At 48.0% G+C, this 22,579-nt stretch overlaps 3 protein-coding genes across 5 annotated transcripts; 2 read left to right on the top strand and 1 right to left on the bottom strand.

Annotated features, from left to right (window-relative positions):
* Positions 1-9,747: 9,747 nt before the first annotated feature.
* LOC147959185 (uncharacterized) lies at positions 9,748-14,012 on the top strand. Of its 3 annotated transcripts, XM_087536173.1 has the most exons (5): positions 9,753-10,441; positions 11,252-11,420; positions 11,698-11,814; positions 12,621-12,707; positions 13,282-13,746. In XM_087536173.1, the coding sequence occupies exons 2-5, from the start codon at positions 11,294-11,296 to the stop codon at positions 13,383-13,385; spliced, it is 435 nt and encodes a 144-aa protein (XP_087392299.1). In that variant the 5' UTR covers positions 9,753-10,441; positions 11,252-11,293; the 3' UTR covers positions 13,386-13,746. The 3 variants fall into 3 exon arrangements, with proteins under 3 accessions (XP_087392300.1, XP_087392299.1, XP_087392298.1); XM_087536174.1 differs by lacking the exon at positions 13,282-13,746 and adding an exon at positions 13,775-14,012 and having other exon boundaries at positions 9,748-11,420; XM_087536172.1 differs by having other exon boundaries at positions 9,753-11,420.
* A 503-nt stretch (positions 14,013-14,515) lies between these two features.
* Positions 14,516-17,492, top strand: LOC125532161 (uncharacterized). Its single transcript, XM_048696311.2, has 2 exons — positions 14,516-16,042; positions 16,220-17,492. Exons 1-2 carry the CDS (start codon positions 15,962-15,964, stop codon positions 16,772-16,774), a joined length of 636 nt encoding a protein of 211 aa, XP_048552268.2. The 5' UTR covers positions 14,516-15,961; the 3' UTR covers positions 16,775-17,492.
* A 1,551-nt stretch (positions 17,493-19,043) lies between these two features.
* LOC125532160 (uncharacterized) lies at positions 19,044-20,889 on the bottom strand. Its single transcript, XM_048696310.2, has 2 exons — positions 20,619-20,889; positions 19,044-20,432 (listed from the first exon to the last, which is right to left on the bottom strand). Exon 2 carries the CDS (start codon positions 19,939-19,941, stop codon positions 19,150-19,152), a length of 792 nt encoding a protein of 263 aa, XP_048552267.2. The 5' UTR covers positions 19,942-20,432; positions 20,619-20,889; the 3' UTR covers positions 19,044-19,149.
* Between the last annotated feature and the right edge of the window lie 1,690 nt (positions 20,890-22,579).

Genomic DNA, 22,579 nt, shown 5'->3' with positions numbered 1-22,579 from the left:
ACCCTATATTCATCAAGACCAATTAAGCAGGAAGCAGGGTATTACCTTGATAGAGAGGGCCCTAACCTGGGTAAACTTCGTGTCCCCTGTCTCCTGTTACCCATCGATCCACGACACACAGCTTGGGACCCCCTACCCGAGATCTGCCGGTTTTGACACCGACAATGGTGCTTTCATTGAGAGTTCCGCTGTGTGATCAGCAAAGGATCAATGGCTCGCCGCAGATCAACTGCGACGCCGGCATCTTCGTCGCCGGCTCGACTGGTCACCTTGGCTCGACCGAGGACCGAGCTCCATCTCCGATCATCATGTTCGGATGGGGGCCTTCGTCAACATCGACTCCGATCTCTATCATGATCATAGAGGAATCATCCATGGAGCTCGAGGGCTCAACGTCAACATTGCCCTCGGGCGGCCGTGTTGTTTTTCTGGACAACGAACTTGTATCCGCCGTCACCACCTCCTCGAGCGTCGGTTTGACGATTGCTTCAGTGGAATAGTGTGAAATTAAGTCTACAACATCCATGCAAAATTTCGTCGAGTCCCGATGGAGGAATCTCCGACAATCTACGATATACTGGAGCCCTGTCAAATCTGGACGGAAATCTGGACGAGTTTAAGGCGTGATCTCCAGAGCCCAGATTGGAGGCCCTTTGGAAGATCCAACCGTTCATCTACTGCGGAATTCCCATATCTACCACCCCTCCAAATTTCAGCTCGATCCGACGGTTCAAACTCCGGGAACCTTCCGATGAGTGAACCAATTTTCGGATCTGTTTTCTGCGCGAATACGAATCCGGCCCGAGTTCATGTTTCTTTATGAACGGGGTATTGGACAACCTTTTTAAAGGAATTTTCTTCTAGGGTATTGTGCATTGTTTTTAAACACATGCCCATAAATTTTTAAGCCTCCTCTAAGGTAATCTTCACCATCATGCTGGTGTCAAACCAGTCCGGCAATATTACTCTACGGTTGCCGACCTGCGCTAGATGCGTCGTTGCTTTTTGAGCCGAGCTCAACTCCTTTGGATCATTATCTCGGCGAGCCGAACAAGAGTTCGGATCGCCAAGGATAAATCATCACCAACATCACCGCACCACGGATTACACGGAGCGGGCACACCGGCATCGCCGCATGGCCACTTCATCAGGCCGGCATTGACCGCGTCACAAGTTACGACCTACGTCGGCATGGCCGCACTGTTGCTTCATCAAACCGAGGCCCATCACGCCGAACTGCTTCAACACCTTGGCTAACATGGCAACTGCAATATCTCCTTGCCGACCTGCTCCGTCACCTCGGTTAGACCGGGGGCTTCGCCATCTCTTCATCAACCTACACCGGAGACTTCGGCATCACCAGCCGGCCAGCTTCGTCACGTTAGCTGGGCGAGGGGCTTTGCCTCGGCGAGCCAACCTTTGCAAGCATCGACATGCCATCACTTCATCGCCCATCAGGCAATGGGTGTGCGGATTGAGTCCCAATTTTGGGAGTCACTTTTCTTCGGATTGCTACAACAAATAAACCGGGTGTTATTAATCCTAGTAATTTTTGCTTGTTTTGGTTTATTTTTCCCGAGGAATTATTACTCTGGTTTTTCCCACCATCTGTACACATGTCTATCAAATGGTAGCCGCATTAACAACAGTCGCATGGTGGTTCGGTCAGTTTCCATACATAGTTCGACGAACGCCGTATCGAGAACTCAGACCGGCCTATGAATTCAGGCTTTACCACGCCTTTACCGCATCACGCCGACGCTATGCATCGACATTGACTTCGGCGCCAGGCCACATATCTTTAAATAAATTATTTTGCGTAAATTAATTACGCAAGGGTTTTATATATATTTATATTATTCTTTTTGGACCGCACTATTTTATGTGTGTAGGTGATCGACTTCGACTACGTCACACGGTCACTCCGGCAAGCCAATGTCATCGATCCAATTGGCATAAATCGGCTCGCATGATCACCTTGTTGATTGAATTGCCATACCGACATGTTCGGTTGCCTCAGGGACTTCGGCATCATCAAGAGGGTCCTACCTCGTCGGGTGTTCGGCGCACGGGCCATATTTCTCTTATTACTCATCTTTGCATAAATTATTTATTATGCTATGAATCCTTTTTTAATTTATTATTATTACTATTATCTCCGGCCTGCACTATCTTATGTGCATAGGTAAATGATCCGGATTGGGCAGCATTGTCACCTTGGCGTATCGGCATACCACGTCACCTCGGCTGGACCGAGGGCTTTGTCATCACTTCATTAACCCATGCTAGGGATTTCGGTGTCACTCTGTCGGCCTGCATTGGTCGTGCCATGTCACCACTTCGGAGTGTCGAGCTCTTCGCTCCGCCACCTCGGGTCCGGCTTGGGGGATGGAATCGTGTCCCGCATCAAGCTCGGACCGCGTCGTTAATGCCGAACACATTAACCAGCTAAGTCGCTTCCATGCTCAAAAACTTTCAGTTTTAAATTTTGTTCGGCTCGACCAAGCACTATACTTTTTTGACAAAAAGTTGTTTGTGAAATACTTCCTTGTCATAACTTTGTTTGTGACACACAAATTCAAATACCCCGTTTACTTGGGGGCTTCCTTTATGAAGCCTTTCCTCTTGCAAATGATTATACTTGTACGGCTTCGTTCCTTGTTCGTGTATTACGCCACAATATGCACCATGTTGACTTAAGCGATTTGCAAGTTGGGTTGCCTTGCTCCTGTGTTTACCCCTACGTTCCCGATTGTTCGGCTAGGGAGTAAAGGGAGCACCTCTGCGATTTTCACGATCAGGTCATCCGAGCTCGGACCTCAGACTGGGTGAAGCCAAAAGCTAGCGCTCTTATTGTTTTCAATCATGGTTGGCACACAATGGAACTCATGAGTACAAAAAATCTATTGCACAAGTCTCATAGTAACAATGAGCAACCGAAGAAAGGTATCGGTGGAGGTACTATTTTCTTCGAAGATGCTTCTTACACTTCGTCAGTAATATAGCATAAGTTCCCTGAGCGCGCTTTGTCTGTTACAGCCTTATGGCATGATTTCCTGGTTATCGGAAACACCGTCGATATTCTCGACAGGTGGAGTACATAACACTTTTTGGCCCTTGACCGAAGAGGGGAAGCCGACGGTCGGTTAAGACGCGTTGAAAGTTCGGGTGAACACGGATATGATATAAGTACTTCGGTACATACAATCATTATACAAAATTCTTTTACCCAAGTCACTTGGGGGCTCTTAAATTTACATGAGCCATTTTATAGTCAATGTGTTTTCTTCTTGGTAATTGCAAAGTCTTTTTCTACCGCTCCTTTTTCGACTCGAGTGTATGGCCAATAGCCGGATAACCTAGCTTCTCTCTAAAGCCGCTCGAGTTTAGTTCGCTAAAGTGGCCTCGGAGAAGCACTCCGCCTTCGGGATAAGGAGCTTGACGCCGTAGGCTGACCCGCTTGAAGTCTTGAGATCGAATGCGTCATGTTAAAGCACGACAGAAGCATAATTTTTTTTAAAGACCAATTTTTGATTTGGCACCAAACACTTGATCTAGTTCGGACGTCTAGTTTTTACTGAAGTTTTTTGGTTTTCCAAGCATATGGCACTTTTAAACTATTTTTTGTGTTTCCAGCATAAGTCTCGCAGTGCAACGCCGAACACCTTTAGAGATTCGGCAAAAACATTCTCGGATATTGCTATATATGCATTGGTTTCGAATTGTGTCTTCGGTCAATAGTTGGGTTGCCCGGCTCCTATGCTTGCCTCCTACGTTCCTCTTTGTTCGGCTAGGTGTGCAAAGGGAGAACCACTGCGATTGTGCTTCCAGCTCGCATGGTTAAGCACCTCAGTGGCGAAAGCCGAAAACTGACTGTCACAATAAGCGTAAACTGGTCAGCGATCTGATGACTGCGAATGACAAGCCGGTCATAACATTGGCTGAAGTGTTTACGGCTTGACCTCGGCTGTCGCCGAACACTAACCGGGGGGGCTAGTAACTAGCCTCCCAACTTTAAGCTCCTATGACTAAGTGAAAGTTATAAAGCCCGCATATCTGATTGCCTTGTTTCCGCTAACACAACCACCTCCGGGCACCGAGACGTCGGCTAAGGGTTATTTTGTTATTGCGAAAACACCCCGCGTAGCATCTACAAGGGGGTGGAAGCCGATGATGGGCCACTTTCAAATGATAAACGGTCGCAACGGAGTCAAAATAAACATATATCATCAGCCTTTGTATTCAATATACAAACGGCTGCCTTCCGTAATCATCGTTATAAAGCCATAAATATGCATCAATTTGACTTTAGATTTTGGCCAAGCTGGGTTGCCTGGCTCCTGTGCTTACCTCTACGTTCCTGATTGTTCAGATAGGTGGTAAAGGGAGCACCTCTGTGATTGTTACTATCGGGTCATCCGAATCAGTACCTCGGACTGGGTGAAGCCGAAAGCTAGCAATCTTAAAGGATCACATTGGTCGGCAACGACGAAAGTGAAAATTTTGGTTCATTAATACCATAGAGTTCGGGAACTTTCCCCGAACTAAATCCTCAATATTTTCCTCCCACATTGATCGGAGGTGAGGTTTCATGATCATGATAAGCATGACGACCCAAAGAAAGGAACCGATAGCGGGACTATTCTCTTTGGAAGATGTTTCTTACATTAAAACGTAATATAACATATCTCTCCATGTACCTTTGTTTATAAAACCGTATGGCCGGATTGCCTTGTTTTCCATAAATCTTTGCCCTTATAGCGGCTCTATAAAGTAGGAAAACACTCCTCAACTACTGGCCGAAGAGGTTGAAGCCAATGGTCGGTCATCAAAGTTTTGTACAATACGGATCCAAGCATTAATGATATAAAGTACTGGGATACATAGAGTCATTACACATAATTTGTGATTTTACTCTGGATATCGATCCTTAATTCGGCCACCCGTGCCCACATTAAGGCTCGGGGGCTACTGGGCTTCGGGCATATCATTATTTATAAATATTAAAGGGGCACATCGATCCCTTGTTCTAGTGTTGCCACCTGACCAGTGTCTCGGGGGCTACTGCATTGCCTATTCAATGCAGAAAATTTTAAGTGCAATACAGTTTCCGAGGAGATTATGATCCTCAGGTTGGTCGGTCGCACCCAACCTAAGTCCCGAGGACTAAGCACGCCGCTTTTTGTGTCCCAAAGTATTTTGTCGAGCTAGGATTTGATCCTCAGGCCAATTTTGCGAATCAACCTGAGTCTCAGGGGCTACTGGGATCAGCGGTCTTATGTCATCCTTCAAGTGCATCTCGGGTTTTAGACCAACACACACCTTGGGGGCTACTGGATATATATCTCGGCAGAGAATTAATTGCACCAATAAAAAATATTCACAAAAAATAAGCCCATAGTCGGGGTGGTGCACCACCTCTGAAGCAGTTCGGCATAAAGCTCGGGCGCGAGTGGCTGGCTCCATGGAGGGCATTTCCAGAATTAAGCTCGGCTGAACACCTTCAACCTTTTGAACCAAGGTGATCTATGACACCTCGGATACAGTCCGGCGTTGGGGCTTGGACATAGTCCGGCGTTAGAGCTCGGATACAGTCCGGCGTTGGAGCTCGAATACATTCTGGCGTTGGAGCTCGGAAGCGGTCTAACGTTGGTGCTCGGTCGCAAAAGATACCTCGAATGCGGTCCGGCGTTGGAGCTCGGATGCAAGAGGACACCGCTGCATGGGCAACACTTCAAACCCGAGGCGTGGCATAAAAATAACAAGGCATTGATAAAGGCTGATAACTTAAGGGGGCTCCTCGGATACCCGATGTGTAAACTCTTCGGATTCACTTCGGCAATCCTCAAGATTGAAGATGAGATGATTTGTTGAACCAGTTTTCAAGATCGATGACCAAAGATGAAGAACATTTTGGAAGAATCGGGGAGCGTCCCCAACTTGAAGACCGGTTCAGGGGGCTACTGACGGTGTCCTGGACTAGGGGGTACTCACCACGTCTCTCCCGATCAGTTAGATTGGGACGAGGACCCACATGGCCGTATACTCATGGGCCAGTTCGGACAGCCGATGACATGCATGAAGAAGATTCCACAAGACTTGGTGATCAAGTCAAGGACTCCTCCCCACCGGCGTATTCGGCTAGGACTCTTGTTATCCTAGGCCTCTGGTACATTATATAAGCCGAGGTCGGGCTAGTCGATAGATAGGCTAGATCATTATGACATTACTCATCATACCCTTAGGTCTTAGACCACAACATATGATCTCGAGGTAGATCAACTCTTGTAACCCTATATTCATCAAGATCAATCAAGCAGGAAGTAGCGTATTACCTCGATAGAGAGGGCCCGAACCTGGGTAAACTTCGTGTCCCCTGTCTCCTATTACCCATCGATCCATGACACATAGCTTGGGACCCCCTACCCGAGATCTGCCGGTTTTGACACCGACAGCGGCTTATGAAATGGGCCAGATGAAGGCCCAAGACCCGGAGATGGCATGAGACCCAGAGATGTGAGCGGCCCGACGACGACTTGCCTAGCAAGGAAAGGCGATTTAGAATCATGGTCGGTCACGGAGTATGACCCGACCTGGACTCTTGTAAGCCTAGGGCCTCGACCTACGTATATAAAGGCGAGACCCTGCGGCAGGTAAATCTAAGTTACAATCAACCCAGAGCTAGAGGTTAAGCGATTCCGCTCCCTTGTAATCGATACTCAAGCAATACAACTCAAAGCAGGATGTAGGCTTTTACCTCGATCGTGAGGGGCCGAACCTAGGAAAACTCGTGTCTCTCGTCTCGTTCAAACCCTTTAAGCTAATCACCATAGCCATGGCCTCGCACCTAAGTCCTTTCATGAGGGAATCTGCCGTGACAAAATCACGACATGGATGGAAAGATTAAAGTGAAAAAGGAGCCCCTCGGGCATATTTATAATGAAAATAAGGAGAGGAGGCGGGTGTGAAAATCAAGGAGGAGCGGTAACTTTTTGAGTAAGGGATGCCTTGATTTTTGGGATTGATAGATATACACAAAGATCTGTTATGATGTCATGCTGGAACTCGTGGATTTCCGGAAGATGACGTCATGATTCACAAACATGAAAAAATGACAAGTGTGGAAGTTTCATAAGCCGGAATTATGAGTCGACCATGATGCAATATCCGAAGGAAGATGACCCAGAATTATTTTGAGATTGACATGAATAAAGTCAAATCAATCTGGGAGCTAATGTTGGGGATATAACCCCACGGTATGACCCACCCGTTTAGGGCCGGGTTATCCAGTGGTGGGCCAGAAGATAAGTATTTGAGTTAAGTTGTGGCGACAACCTCAAGGCTTTCAGGGCGACTCATCAAGTGGGACGGCTTATGGCCTAACACCTGAGGCGGCGGCTCATCGTCAGAAGGGCGTCGTAGTTCTTTATTTAGGAAACTGATTAAGTCACGGGTTGTAATACGACCCAGACTCTGTTATAAGCCCAGGGCCTCCACCTGTATATAAAGGGGAGCCCCTAAGGCAGAAAGACCAAGTTATGATCTCTCAAGTACTAAGTTAGCCAAGTCGCACCCTTGTAATCTAGATCATCATCATTAATATCAATCAAGCAGGAAGTAGGCTATTACCTCCATCGAGGGGGGGCGAACCTGGGTAAACCCTTGTCTTTCGATTCCGAATAACCCCGTTCAAGCTACTACCTCACGGCGATGGCCTCACGACTAAGTCCTTTCACGAGGACATTTGCCGTGACAAAACCACGACAGTCGTAACATTGACAGTAAAGGCATGCCTCCCAAAATTATATTTATCTTTGATTTAGCTCTGAGCTCTGGCATCGCTGCAAATCCCTGCTTCCCTCTACGAAGGGCCCATCTATTTACTTTTATGTTATTTTACTTCTATTGTTGAGTCATCACCTTCTCAAACAAACACCAGTCCTGAGAGCACTATTGTCATTCTTATGCATTGTGTGTAGTTAATATTGTGTGCATCATGGCTGGATCTCTTCTATCATGAATTACAATGTTTAGTCATTGCTTGAACTTTGGAGGTGCTCTGCATTTATGTTTTGGGGTCTCAGAAAGGGCTAGCGAGACACCATGTTGTCATATTATATCATGATTGTTTTGACAAAGCGTTGGGATTTGATATATATTATATTGCTCGCTAGTTGATTATGCCATTGATATGAGTGAATATAATTTCTAAGAGTTATCATTTGCATGGTTATTCATGATCTTTGCTGAAACTTGGGTACTATTTAAGCATATATATGGATACAATAACAAAAGAGTTTGAAAAGTTTTCTTTATCACTTTCAGTTTGTCAACTGAATTGCTTGAGGACAAGCAATGAGTTAAGTTTGGGGGAGTTGATACGTCTCCGCCGTATCCATTTTTCCAAACACTTTTGCTCTAGTTTTGGATTGTAATTTGCAAGATTTTAATGAAACTAATCCGGACTGACATTGTTTTCAGGAGAACTAGCATGATGTTATTTTTTGTGTAGAAATAAATGTTTTTGAAATTGGACGAAACTTTTTGGTGATTTTTGTGGAATATATAAAAATGCTAGAGCCAAGACCCACCGGAGGGGGCCACCTGTTGCCCACAAGTCACCAGGGTGCATCGACCCCCTGGGCGCGCCCTGGTGGCTTGTGGGCCCACGAGGCTCTGCTGACCCTAATCGGAACACTATAAATTCAGATTCCGCAAGAAAAAAAAGGAAAAGAAGTTTCATCGCGTTTTACGATTTGGAGCCATCGCCACCTCCTTTCTTCATCGGGAGGCCAGATCTAGAGTCCGTTCAGGGCTCCAGAGAGGAGGATTCATCGCCATTGTCATCACCAACCCTTCTTCATCACCTATTTCATGATACTCACCACCAGGAGTGAGTAATTCCTACGACTTGGCATGCCGAAAGGCCAAAGTCCGACCTCAACTTCCCGAAGATCGAGACCTGGGCGGATGCGGAGATGCTCATGATGCATGGCATTCGAATGGAGGAGATTCCGACGAAGAAGACGAAGAAAAGGCCGGCCATTCTCGTCAGTCCCGGCGATAGCGACGAGGCCGCGATGGTGAGGTTTGCGCTGGAGTATCCGTGAGCGTCCGGTGAGGTTTGTCCCATAATGCAAGACGTTTTTTGACACTATATTAGTATAAAAAAGTCATACGTTATGGGACCGAGGGAGCAGTAGCTTGAACTATGTTAAAATGAAGTAGTAGTTCGAAGCCTTTAGATCTTACATCTTCATTTGCAACATCTATTGAAGTTGCTCTTTTACATCTCCATTTTGCGTCGTTTGTTGGAGTCGACACTTTTTTGAAGATGCAAAAAACATATTTTGAAGATGTACATTTTTACATCCTTAAATTTGCATCTTATTTGAGAGGAGGGGGTCAATGGCGACCAATCAGAAAGCTCCATCCGTGGCTCTTGGCGAGAAATACACCCAACCAACCCAACCCAGCCGAAGCGAAACAACACTAAACCCAACAATAATCCTACACTTACGGGGCATAGGTCACGGGAGAGAGGTTATAGGCTAACGTGTGTGCTCCTCATTAATCTCTCCACTAACCAATGACAGATTTACACTTCCGTCCGTAACTTCTTTGGTGCTGAAACAGTCCGTAAGTGTAGCATTTCTCCTAAACCCAAAGTGGCAGTCTCGGTCTGGCCCATCTCCCCCGGTCCTCACTCACGATAGTCGATGGCATCTATGCACCGTCGGGTCATGACGACGGGTGAGATCGTTTCAAAGTGGGGATCGATCCACGAGAGAAGATGATTGACCAATTAGGTGGCTCTTGGCGAGAAACACACCCAGCCAGGTTCCTCTGCTCTCCCTCCCGATTCAGAGCGCCGCCACCCACCGCGTCCCCCCGACCATGGCCTCGCCCCGTCTCCTTCAGACCTCGCCGCCGCCGCCGGCCATGGCCTCGGCCCTCTCCCCTCCCCTCCCCCTCATCAGATCAGAAGAGAAGAGGAGAGAAGAGAGGGAGGGGGATCGAGCGAGCAGGAGGTCCCAGATGAGATCCGCCGCCGGCCGGCCCCATCCCCACAGCCGCGCCCGTGCACCTCTCCCCTCTCTCTCTTCCGATTCGTTCCGCACCCCTCCGGCGACCTGTCTCCCCCATCCCACCACACCCCTCCGTCGACCCTGCTCTCTCCCCCACCACACCCCTCACCTTCTCTGCCAGATCGAGCAGGGCGGCCATGGCTCTCCGGCCTCCCCCGTCTAGTTGCTGCTGTTCGAGCTCCTCTCAGCTCCCACCGACCACATCAAGGGCCTCTGCCGTTGGGTCTCCGCGGATCCACGGCGCCCCGATGCAGGCGGCTCCCAACCCTAGCCGACTACATCAAGGCTCAAAGGGGCTCCTCTTCACCGGCGCCGGCTTCATCAGCAAGAAGATGGCAGCCTCCTCCTCGGGTGTCAGGGCCGCTAACTCACCAAACCTCCGTCCCTCCTTCAATTATTTCCCAATTTATCTGTGTGTTGAAGCAGGGACGCCTCTTAGTGGAAATGAATCCATTTTAACCCTATGCTTGTGGATGCAAAATTCTCGTTCTGCAAATTTGAAGGAATGTGCTGTAGAAGTTTATTGGTGAATGTGAGTGTTTAGGATTTGAAAGTGGTGTTATGTTTTAGTTGCCGAGGTGGCCGATGAACCTTCTGATGTAGAGACAGAGCTATCGGTTGATGACGTAATTTATGTGTTCAAGTGATATTTTTGTTGGGATTTGTGTGTGATGTCAGTCATTGCTCATGCTCCCTATGAAGCTATAGCTTTCTTAAGTAAGGTATACATGTGCTTATTATTTCCTATTGTAACTGCAAGGCATTTTGATTTCCCCCTTTTGAGCTCAGCTTTCTTATCTGTATCATTTGTTCGTGCCTTACCTGCCGATGAACCTTCTGCTGTAGAGACATAGCTATTGGTTGACAGTGTAATTTATGTGCTCAAGTGATTTTTTGTTGGGATTTCTGTGTGATGTCGTTTGTTCCTCATGCTGCATATGAAGCTACAGTTTACCCTTCTTTCATAGATTACATGGGTTCATTATTTTCTTATTATAATTGCAAGGCATTTTTATTTCTGTGTTTTGAGCTCAGCTTTCTTAATTATATCCTTTGTTTGTGTTGGTGCCTTGAGCTGCCCTTCCACCTTTGTTACAGTGTCGTACCCCAGTATTATGACAGGGTTGTGCCACACCTGACCTGTTGGATACTGTGTTTGGCAGGGTTGAGAAGAGGTTTTTTTTTAATGGGGCTCCCTGCTCTATATGAGGATGTTATGTTTGTATTGTCGACCCTGGAGCAGAGGACAAGGCTGGGGATGTTCTATCGGTTCTAATAGAAGAACACGAAGTATTTCTGAGCTCAGCATGATTGTGGCTGACAAAACTAGAGGTCCGTGTGATGCTTGAATTCTCGGATGAAAAGTGTTGCATTTAAACTGTCTTAAGATATGTATGCTGCATGCTATCAATTGAATGGAAGAAATATATAAGTGTAATAGAGTTCATGGTATTCCAGATTTTAATAGAGTTTCGCTTGTTCATATTGAGAAATCGAGTTCATGGTATTCCAGATTTTAATATATAAAGATTTTGTCTTCCCTGAACTCTGATTTTTCGCGCGCCGTGGCTGGATGGACATTGATAGCATTGTGAATCTGTACGTGTAGGTTTTCATAGGGCAAAGCTGGTCATCATCAACCCGGGGCTCTACGTGGACGTGTTCTGGATACCACAGCGCCGGAGCTTCCCAACATCCTTCATGCTCTTTACCGGTAATAAGCAAGGTAATTGCTTTTTGAGTTGATCCGCTGGAACTGCTCTTGTTAATTTGGTAACCCAATTGTTGACATATATACTATGGTATAAATGTTCTATCTATGATTTTTTTTTTCATACATCACTGTGCATATATACTAGGCTCTTGCAGTTCCTGTTCTGCCAATTGAAGGAAACTGTTGTAGAATGCTATTAGTGAATGTGAGAGTCAGGATTTGGAACTCATTCATGTGTTTGATCAAGCAACTGAAACTGATTTATTGCCATAATAAGATCTTCAAAGTGGTCCTGCGAGTTTACAGTTTAGAAAAGTTGTCTGTCAGTATGCTATATCATTTTATTGCATTTATCAAGAATTTTTCTGAATATGGACATCTTTTCTGAGCTTAGGATGGCAGTAACAGTGATCATGAGAGTAATGGTTCACCAAAAACTTCTAGGAAGCAAAGGCGTGGCCGTGCAAAGCTTTAGTTTATGCCGAAGAATCTTTCCGTAGATTCTTTTCATTTGAATCTAATTAAGTTTTTATCTACGAAGGATAACGCCAATAGTTCACTGTTTCACTCTTGCTGTATGATTATGTGTGGTTTGCTATGATAGCTGAACAAATGGGTGCTTATTTTATTTTGTTTACAGTGATGTGACGTGTTGCACTCCTAGAGAATTGCTGGAATGAATTGTTTATATCATGTGTATTCATAAGTACTTGTTTATTTGTAAGTTTTCTGTTGATTGTATCCAATGGAAAGAATCGAGAAACCTCCCTCTTGTCCCAGTATTTCTGATTATGTGTTTTTTGCTTCTGTGTGACTAGCCTTGGACGATGATGACCATCGCCAACACTTTCGTGATTCTTGTGCTGTCGACGGTGCATTGCTGGCGGACCATCTTCTCTCATCAAGTAAGTCGTGTAGAAATTCTTGTGTTCTTGCTGATGAATGATGTGTTCAATTTTTCAAATAGCTTAGAAGTTTGGTTGAGTGCAAGGTTTGATGCTTTTGTTTCAAATTAGATAAAAGTTGTGAGGTGCCAAGGTGGCTGTATGGAAAAGCTTAACTGTGTGTGTCTATGAAATTGCCTAGAGGCTTGAGAGAGAGAATCTTGTATTTCATTAGCTTCAAACTGATGTGTTGGCAACTGTAGGTTTAGTTTTCAGTTCAAGTAGTAGCTACTAGTACCCCTCTGTTCAAGTATTTCATTAGGGAGGAGAATCTTGTATGTACTACCTCTGTCCCTAGATACAAGACGTTTTTGCAGTTCAAATTGAATTCCAAAAACGTCTCATATTTAGGGACGGAGGGAGTATTTCACTAGAGAAATAAATGCTGCTTGTATTTTTGCATGTTTGTAGTGAGACGAGAATCCATCTGTTGAATGTGATTGATTTGTGATTGCTTTGATTCTAAGTAATAGCAGCAGGCATGTATCATGTGATGAGACGAGAAATAAATACTGCTTGCTTCTGTTTGCAACAGGCGATGATGATGATGATGCCGAGGACCTGAGCTGTTGCTTGATCATCTATTGTTGCTGGATTCTTTCAACCCTCTTGGTTTGGAAATCCTTGGCTGTCCAGTAGAACAAAATGCTTGTAGATTTTGTAGGGATGGTGTGTATTGCAGTATTTAGCATTTAGCTTAACAAAATGCTTGTAGATTTTGTAGGGATGGTGTGTATTGCAGTATTTAGCATTTAGCTTAACAAAATGCTTGTAGATTTTGTAGGGATACTTGATTTGTGGGATACTTGATCTTGCAACTGTGACTTGACTAATAGAGTAGAAAATATCTTATTAACGAGGAGAGACAGGCAGCAGCACGACGAGGATTAGGGGAAGTAGCAGCAGTAGCATGACTCTGCATAGAAGCGGTTTCGAAAAAGCTCGAACAGCAATGAGCTTGTTTTATTTGCTGATAAGGCTATATAATGTGATTTCTCTATCACTGAGCGTAAAATCTTGTTTTGCAGTACACTGGAAACTCAAGATGTTAGAGCAATGGTTGCATAAATTAGGACACTATAATGAATAGTGTGATTATGAGTATTGTATATAGCGTATGTTATGTAATGACTTAGTTATGCTTGAAGAGAGTAATGGAGCCGAGTCATTGTATACGCTAGTACATTTGCTTGGTGGTAGAGAATCTCATGTAAGACAGAAAATTTTATGTATGATTAATGCTACAAAACATTCCTCTTTCTCTTTTGCGTATGCCCACTCTGAGCACCCGAGCTAGCTGCCTTGTCGAAGCCCATCCCCGACCTTGCCTAACTCGCCGCACCCCTACCCTGACACCCCAATGTGACCTCACCGCCAGTCGTTTCCATCCCCGTGGAGGCAAGGGCGACGACCAAACCTGCTCTTGCTCTGAGCCTCGTGCGGCTCCCTCATAGCCTCGTACGATCAAGGACTTGCTGGACGAGGAAGTCCTTGATCGGAGGGTTTTCCGCAAATGTTCGAGTGACAGCCAAGTGCCTCAAGCCGATGTGTGTCATCCCGCAACATGGTTAGGGATTTCGTGCGTTGGAGAAATGGATGGTTTGTTTCTCCAACGTTAGGGACCGTGTTAAGTAACTTCAGCATGCATTGGAGGGTTTTCCGCAAATGTTCGGGTGATGGCCAAGTGCCTCGAGCCGATGCGTGGCATCCCACAACATGGTTAGGGATTTCGTGCGTTGGAGAAATGGGGGGTGGGGGGGGGGGGGGGGTTGTTTCTCCAACGCCAGGGACCATGTGAAGTAATTTCAGCATGCATCGGAGGTTTTTTTCGCAAATGTTCGGGTGACGGCCAAGTGCCTTGAGCTGACGTGGCATCCCGCGTGGCTGATGCAGAATCAATTTGCACTGGAGAGCAATCAATTTGTGTATCAAAGTGTACCGAAGATGTAATTAGCAGCAGGAAGCCAACACCAGGCCACCCTAGCCGTTGGGCGAAGCGCCGAAACCAAGTACCCCCCGCTTCGAAACCCATCACATTCCCCGTTCGTTCCTTGCCGCTGACTCCACCCGTTCCCCGCTCACGCGCCCTGAGCCCCTGCGAGCCGCCCGCCATCCAGCCCCCCGCTCCGTACGCGCTCGCCGACGAATCCCCGCCGCCCCGCAGGCTCCGCGGCGGACGGCATCTCCGCCACCTCGGTTCTTGGAGGGCGGCCGCGCCGGTTTCTTGGCGGGCGTCTTCTCCGCCCCGCCGACGTGTTCTTGGCGGGCGCCTTCTCCGCCCCCGCCCCGCCGACGTGTTCTTGGCGGCCCTGCTTCGACGCGCCGCCGCGTTTCTTGGAGGCAGGCCCTGCTTCGACGCGCCGACGCAACTTGGACCCCCCTCGCCGCCGATTCTTGCGCACGTGGCCCATGTCGCCGCCGGTTCTTGCGCACGTGGCGCACCTCGCCCCAGCACCTCCCCTCCGGTGATTGGCCGGTCCTCTCGGGCCGTCCAATCACCGGCGGCGAGGTGCTGTGGCGAGATGAGCGACGTTGCGCGAGCGCCGCCGGCGAGGTGGGCCTGCTCTGTCTGTGCCGTTGTCGGCCCCGCGCGCACCCTGCTTGCTCGGTTTGTGCCGCGGGCGTGTCCAGTCCGCGCCCACCTTGCGGCTGGTGCTTGCGCACGTCGCGCGCCTCGCCCTGCGCTCCCTGGTTGTACCGTGGGTGTGTCCCGCGCGCGCCCTGCGTGCTCCGGTCGCCCCGTGGGCTTGTCCAGTGCGCGACCACCTCGCCGCTGGTGCTTGCACACGCTGCGCACCTCGCCACGGCACCTCCCCGCCGGCGGCGAGGTGCCGTGGCGAGGTGAGCGGCATGCGCGAGCACCAGCGGCGATTGCTTGCTGCCCATCGAGTGCGCCGCGGTAGATCGTATAGATAAGCAAGAGTTTGGAGTCGCCAGCCACGATCACGTTCAGGACTGAATGAAACGACCTCGCTGTCGTGCTAATGCTGTGTGTTTATTATTCAGATTCAGATACAGAGTCTACCTTGTTTAGATGGGTTACATGCAATGTAGAAGAATGTTTAGATGGGTTCAATGCAATGTAATATGCTTATCTGTACTACTTACTGTGATCGTGATGTACTAAATACCGTCTTTCCTTTTTCGTTTTTCAGCTCGGCGATTTTCCATGTCTGCATGAGTTGCTCCATTGCATCCACAGTCAAGTGCCCAATATGAACATTCTAGCCTACGCCCAGACCACCATCTTGACAGAGGTCATCCACGTTTCGGGGAGTCAGCCACCGACTGATGAGGTCAGAGGACGGAACCATGCACTGCTTGTCTTGCGTCGCTTGTACCAGTGTATCTGGAGTATGCACCAGGCAGGGCTTAGCCTTGGTGGCCACTTTACTCCAGCCAATATCCTTGTCTATACATCGCAGACCCTCAGCGTCAGGCTAACAGGGGTGCACTTCACCCGTTTCACTCAGGTCAACGGATACATTGACTACGACCAGCTTGTCACTTGTGTAGAGGAGATGTTCTCGTTGCGGGAGTGGGTGCCACCTGCCATCGAGGCATGGCTAGACCTGATCCGGGATGGAGTTACGGGGCACGAGTACCTGATCCGCTACAATGTAGCCCTGATGGATCCTGCACAAGCGTTCCAGTGGCTTATGGAGGCGAGAGGCATCCTGGAGCAGCTGCGCTTCAGAGACCCACGGACCTTCCAGTTGATCCTTGGTATGCACCCTGAGATGGGCGACTGGGATAGTAACAGCTACTGCTTGAACACACTTCTGGCCCAAACCAGAGGGTTCATCGACAGGCGAGACCCGACCCAGCAGCCCACCGTCTTCGAGCACGACGTCACAGGGGTTCTCACAGTATGCAGGAATAGCTCCCAGCACGCGTCCCGGTTCCTGGAGCGGTTCATGGTCCTCATCCTAGAGTTCGATTTTCCGGGGCTCGTCGCCCGCCTCCAGCGCTCCTTTTTTAGGGCGAGGCTGCTCTTCGTTTTCAACCTGGAGGCCACAATGGCCTGAGCTGCGCTCCTGTGAACTCTGGAGACAATCATGGCGACCTCAAATCAAATGCATACATAGACTCTCCAGGTCATATAGTAGTGTTTAGCTAGCCAAACCACTCGCATTCATATTCATTCTTCGCTTGCGACTATTGCTAGTCTAGTCGAAACTGTACATGCTCTAGGCGAATTTTGAATTGTCAGTACTAGTACTCGTTTGCTTGTCATCCCTACATATACAGCTTTGCCATCTACAAGTACCTCACGTTTCTTGCATCTTCTCTGCTTTTTGTTGCCCTCCACAGTATGCATTCTTCGTTTGATTGATATACTACGCTTCTGCATTGTCAAAAAACCGCTGCTATACATACACATGATATACTAGCGCCCGATATGTCTACTCCCTCCGTTCCAAATTACTCGTCGTGATTTTACTTCAAAAATTATTTTTGAACTAAAACCATGACGAGTAATTTGGAACGGAGGGACTACATGGCAGCTTGACGGCGAGCGTGCAAGCAGGAGATTTGGACGCCGAGGCACTATCCTTCACCCATCGTGCGGAACATATCATCGTCTGTGAAGCAATTTCGTTGCCAAAACTTGTCTCAGCAACAACATCAACATCAGGCTCCTTCCAGCACCTTGCCGTTGTCGTGTTTTCTGCATGCGCTTCCACCCTCCCTCCCTTGCACATCCTTCAACCGCTCCTCGCATGAGCGCCCAGCCTCACATACCTGTACAACATTATGCACTGTTAGCTGCTGCAGCACTAGATCAATTGTTAATAAGCTTCGGCATGAGATACTAGGCATTTTGGCTTCAACAAATCCTTAATTTTCCAGCACCACACCACCACCAGAAAGGAGGGCACCGGTTCAGGCCAAGCACAATTGGAAATATAGCAGTACAGTATGGACACTATTGTCTCTCTTCTTGGAACAAACCATGCTGCAGCTCGAGGGCTGAAAAAAAATGTGTACTTTGTGCTGCTAAGGCAGTCTTTGGGAATGAGAAGAACAACACAGTATTAATAGAGACATATGCTGAGAAGAAAACTGAGAAAAAAGCACTCAACATGACTGAACCAAAAAAACACCTAATCATCATTCTTTAACTGAAGACAAACAACTTCATTTCCACTACACAGAACACACTAATTTTCTTGACTGGTGCTACAGCCGCTGGTAGCGACGTGCCAGCCACCATGCCCGCCCGCGGCAAAATGATTAAATCTAACTAAAATTGTATCTCTGCGCTTCATTCAGAACTATGGGACGCACGAACAGCCAGAAAAAAACAGAGCAAGAATTAAAAGACTTACGACACAAGGCTGAGTGCCACATTCATGCTTCGAAATAACAGTAGCATTCCATTCAGCAACCTTCTCCATCAGGCCTCCAAATTAAATCGGGCAGGTGGTGCGCACTTTATGGATAAGTGCTCTATGAGCTTCTTGATAACTTCCAGATCCTGCATGATCAAAGCAAACAATTGGTGTGCTATCTTTTGTTGGTAATTTCACTGCTGTCAACCCATGCTCAATAAGCCACCCAAACCTTTTTTTTAAAAGAACAATAACCTAAACCTACTAGCAGTATGTTGGCCTTACCAATTCCAACCGAAACATGAAGTCACCTATATTTTGCATCCAGACAATTGTCAGGCTTAATTTTCCAGTGCGCTTTCGCTTTTATCCAACCAACAGCCTATCATGTTAGTTTTGTTCAACCATAGGACCATGGCCATCTTCCTCAGCAACATATCTAGTGACATACTCCCTCCGTCCCAAAATAAGTGACTCAAAGTTGAGTCACTTATTTTAGGACGGAGGGAGCACATCAATAACTAGCATACTAAAAAATAGAACAATATGAGCTGACTGTCTCTCTTAGAACAAACCATGTGAGCTGCAGCTTGAGGGCTGAAAAAAATGTGTACTTTGTGCTGCTAAGGCAGTCTTTGGGAATGAAAAGAACAACACAGTAATAGAGACATATGCCAAGAAGAAAACGGAGAAAAAAGCACTCAACATGACTGAACGAAAAAACACCTAATCATTCTTTAACTGAAAACAAAGAACTTACTTGGTTCAAATCTAGAAACCTGAGGTCCAATGTCTAAATTTAGCTTGCTTTGGAAAAAGCAAGAGTCCAAATCTCAGTTTTGTTCAACCATAGGACCATGGCCATCTTCCTAAATATATATGTTTCAGCAACAGATCTAGTGACATACATCAATAACTAGCATAATAAAAAACAGAACACACGGATCAAGTAACGCACAACTTCCAAGCAAACAGAACTTTTTATTGATTCCACTTTCTAGGAGGACAAAGCACAACATGAACCAGTGACAGTCAAGCAAGGATTTTGGAACAAGCCAAACTGGTTTCTACATCCAAAATGCTACAGGCATAAAGTGATCTTTATGCCTAGACACTATGAAGGAGCGCGTGGAGCGGTGATCTGTGATCTGCAGCTCTCCCTTGTGATTGAACTTGAGGCCAAATAAGGTGATATGGAGCACACAGCCGGCATAGTCTCCCCGAGCCAGTGCCTCCTCCAGTCCCTCCCGTTCCACGCGCTGGACGAGGCAGAACCTGCTCATGCCCACATAGCTGAGAGAGACTCCCATGTGTGGCTTCCGGTCCTTGCAGAACAACTTCTCCTTGGTTGTCTGGCAGTCCAGCTGCAACGTTGGAGTCGTGCTGTGGCAGCTGGGGGAGGCAACTTGGCAAGCAGAGATGTAGCCATCCCGATGAAGGCCAACCCAGGCGTTGAGCTCCCTGTCAAAGTGTGCTTGGCCGCTGAATGGCAAGGCCCACTCCCCATGCCATCTCCACACAGAATCCTTGGTGTTGAATGAGTAGGTGCCCATGCAACCTTTGCTAGGTGCCGTCATGAAGTTAGCTGTGGACATAAAGATGGTGCATCCATCCGGGTGTAGTGCGTAGGAGTTGACTCGACGGTGGAACGTTGGCGGTGGTGGCGGCAGAGTCTTCCAGGACCAGCCCTCGGTTGGTTGTTGCAGCGCATCCGGCGCGGTGGACCCCCATGACATGACCCCAAAGGAGTGTTGTTTCACGCGGAAGTGGTAAGATAATGCATAGAGCATCTCATCAACGACCACGGTGATGCCGAAGCCACAGACCATGTCAGCAGGGGCATGGGCGCCAATCGTCATTGCGGCCGTCTTGGTGTCGGTAGATGAGGCTGCATCGCTGGTTCATGAAGGTGAAGATCTTGGTGCCCAAGGCAGAGAACGACATGCCGGGATGGGGTACAGTGCCAACCGGGCACTCTAACCGCAGGGTCGGAGGCTCCGGGAGGTGCCGGGCAGCGCCGCTGTGCTGGTCATCAGAGCCAGAGTCAAGAGTCAGAGTCGAAGCTGTCGGCTTGGATCTTGTGGATGCTGTACCCCTTGGTCCAGTCATCCAACACGAGGTACAGATGCTTGAACCGCCGCGACCTCTTTTCACCGCCGTCGCCGGCATATCCCCGGCGCTTATTAGACATCCCCACTGCGATTTGACAGAAGACCTAATAGTAATAACAGAGTAATCTATCTAATCCTCCTCCTGCTGCAGCTTTGCCTCTGTGTTCACCAATCAAGCGTCCTTGAAGAGTTTCGGCAGAAAGATCGAGCCTTGAATTTATTATATGATGGCCCTGCCGCTGCAAAATCTCAGTGTTAGAATCGGAATTGGAATTGGAGGGAGGGGAGGAGTTGGATTCCGAAAACGATTAGCAATCTGGTGGCGTGACGGAGACGACGGCCAGATCAGACGAGATCGGTGGTGAACACCTACCCAAATCAATTCGCATCTAGTAGCAATCACGGAAGGAAAGGGATCTGTGTACCTGCCCTGCCTGCGGTGAGGGCGAATCGGGGACGGACGATGGCGCCAGATTCAATCCACACCCTGCCCTGCGCCGCCTCGCCTCTCCGTCACACCGGCGCGCCAGAATCAGTCCTGCGAAGGGAAGATGACTGGCAGCACTGCGGCGGCGGCGGAGTTAGCGCGACGGAGAGCGGCCGCCCAAGACCCAGGAATATATGGCTGGTGTTTTTTTAGAAGGAGAAAAGTATTCGTGTGGACGCTGCTACGTAGCGGCGCCGCTTCCCTTCCCGTGCGCTCGCTAATAGCTCCGCTAATGCGTGGGTTACAGCATCTCTAAAATCGTTTTAGAGTCCCTAAAAAAATCGTTTTAGAGATTACTGTAAAACATTTTTACAATATTTTTACTGGATGACGTGTGTACAGAAGAGATCCCGTATAAATCCTTCACGTCAAGTGTGGAGCCCACTAGTCAGTAGTATAATTACCTATCCATCGTTTTCCTATCTTCCTCCCGAAGAAAGGAAAAGCGATCTAGCTTTCGCCTCGCGCTCCACCGCCGTTCTCCGGCGGCTCCCCTCCGTCGATGACCCTGATCGTCGGCGGTGAGGGGAAGGGGGGGGATCGCCGGATCCACACGTGTGGATAGTTTTAGGTCGAAGTACCTTAGTTTTTTAGACTGTTCATCGTCTTGGCTTCGGCGGCGGCGATGGTGGCGCTGAAAAAAAATTCTTCAGATCCTACTCAGATGAGATGATTGGTCCTATTGTTGGGGATGGATTTGGAATCCAGTCTGTTCAAGCAAGGATGGTGTGGCGGCGACATCCTCGTGGTGGACATGTGTCCTCTGGCTCCGCCGTTGCGACGACGTCTGCTCCAGCGTCGGCGCGGAGTTTGGAAGGTAATCCAGGAGCGGATGCAGATTGTGGTCTGCATCGACGACATTTGAAAGACAGAACGTGTGCTGGGTTCATGGTTGATGGATGGCAGGTGTGATTTCCTCCTTCAGCGTCTTAGTCATGGTGGGGTGTCAGATCTGGAATTTGATGGGTGTCCGGGGTTTTGCCCCGGTCTGATTCGTTCAACGTCAATGGCTTCACTTTTGGGGAGCCACCTTGGAGGTCCGCAAAGCTGCTTATTAGCGACGGAGTCGCGTCAAGCTCGGGTGAGGAGGTGGTTTGTCATTCTATTCTTCGGTGGCTGCTTTGGTGGTGCCGGAGGCAGGTGATGGACGTTGGTGTCAAACTCAGAGATGTTCTGCTATCTTTTCAGTTTTGTCATGTCGGGTTTTACGTGATTTGTACTCTGATCTTTACCATATAAATGAGACACGTATTACCATGCAAAAAATAGTCAGTAGTATAATTTATAATAAGGTCCCTGTAAAATAGCATAAAGCCCCCTACAAGGAAAATAACTCAAACTGCAGCGAGCAGCTTTGTATCAGCCATCAGACACTAAATAATTAAGCCCACCCAACAATTAGAAAGCACTCATGCGCACTTCTGCTTCGAGTGTGGAAGGCTGGTGCATGGCGAGAAGGGCTGTGTCCCGGCGGCGGATCCGGATCAGCAATGGGGGGAATGGCTCCGGGCATCCCAGGTCGTTCTTGGGGACAAAAGAAGTATCACACAGAGGCCCCTCGAGTAGTGCAAATAGCTTTAGAAGTGTCAGGTCAAGTAAGGGAGAACAAAATAGGAGGAAGTCGGGCATAGTCCGTGATCTCCCTACAAAGAGGAACCTGCATAATGAGTTCACCACCCCGGCCGTATCCCGCACTGGCGAGGAGGGCAAGGGGGGAATGAGGGAACCGGTAACCGGTAACCCAAACAAGCAGAAGCAACAGGTGCAGATAACACGCGAGAGGGATCTACGGGATGAGATTGAGCAGAAGAGAGAAAGAGATATGAGGTATGAGCTCCGATAGAGGCAACAAGAGAAGCAGGCTGAACTGAGGTTCAGGTACAAGCAGTATGGCCAGTG

Source organism: Triticum urartu, chromosome 7A, assembly GCF_056163025.1.
Source record: "Triticum urartu cultivar PI428250 chromosome 7A, HENAU_Tu73, whole genome shotgun sequence".
NCBI classification, from domain to species: domain Eukaryota; kingdom Viridiplantae; phylum Streptophyta; class Magnoliopsida; order Poales; family Poaceae; genus Triticum; species Triticum urartu.
The sequence above is the reverse complement of the archived record's forward strand: the minus strand, read 5'-3'. Positions and strand labels throughout refer to the sequence as shown.

Bases quoted from the DNA above. Each gene is read 5' to 3' on its own strand.
- LOC147959185 (XM_087536173.1), top strand. From the start codon at position 11,294: ATGAGGATGTTATGTTTGTATTGTCGACCCTGGAGCAGAGGACAAGGC. The intron at 11,815-12,620 runs GTAATTGCTTTT...CTGTGTGACTAG, and splicing joins CTTTACCGGTAATAAGCAAG to CCTTGGACGATGATGACCAT. The intron at 12,708-13,281 runs GTAAGTCGTGTA...TGTTTGCAACAG, and splicing joins GGACCATCTTCTCTCATCAA to GCGATGATGATGATGATGCC.
- LOC125532161 (XM_048696311.2), top strand. From the start codon at position 15,962: ATGAACATTCTAGCCTACGCCCAGACCACCATCTTGACAGAGGTCATC. The intron at 16,043-16,219 runs GTCAGAGGACGG...CGTTTCACTCAG, and splicing joins GTCAGCCACCGACTGATGAG to GTCAACGGATACATTGACTA.
- LOC125532160 (XM_048696310.2), bottom strand. From the start codon at position 19,941: ATGACGATTGGCGCCCATGCCCCTGCTGACATGGTCTGTGGCTTCGGC.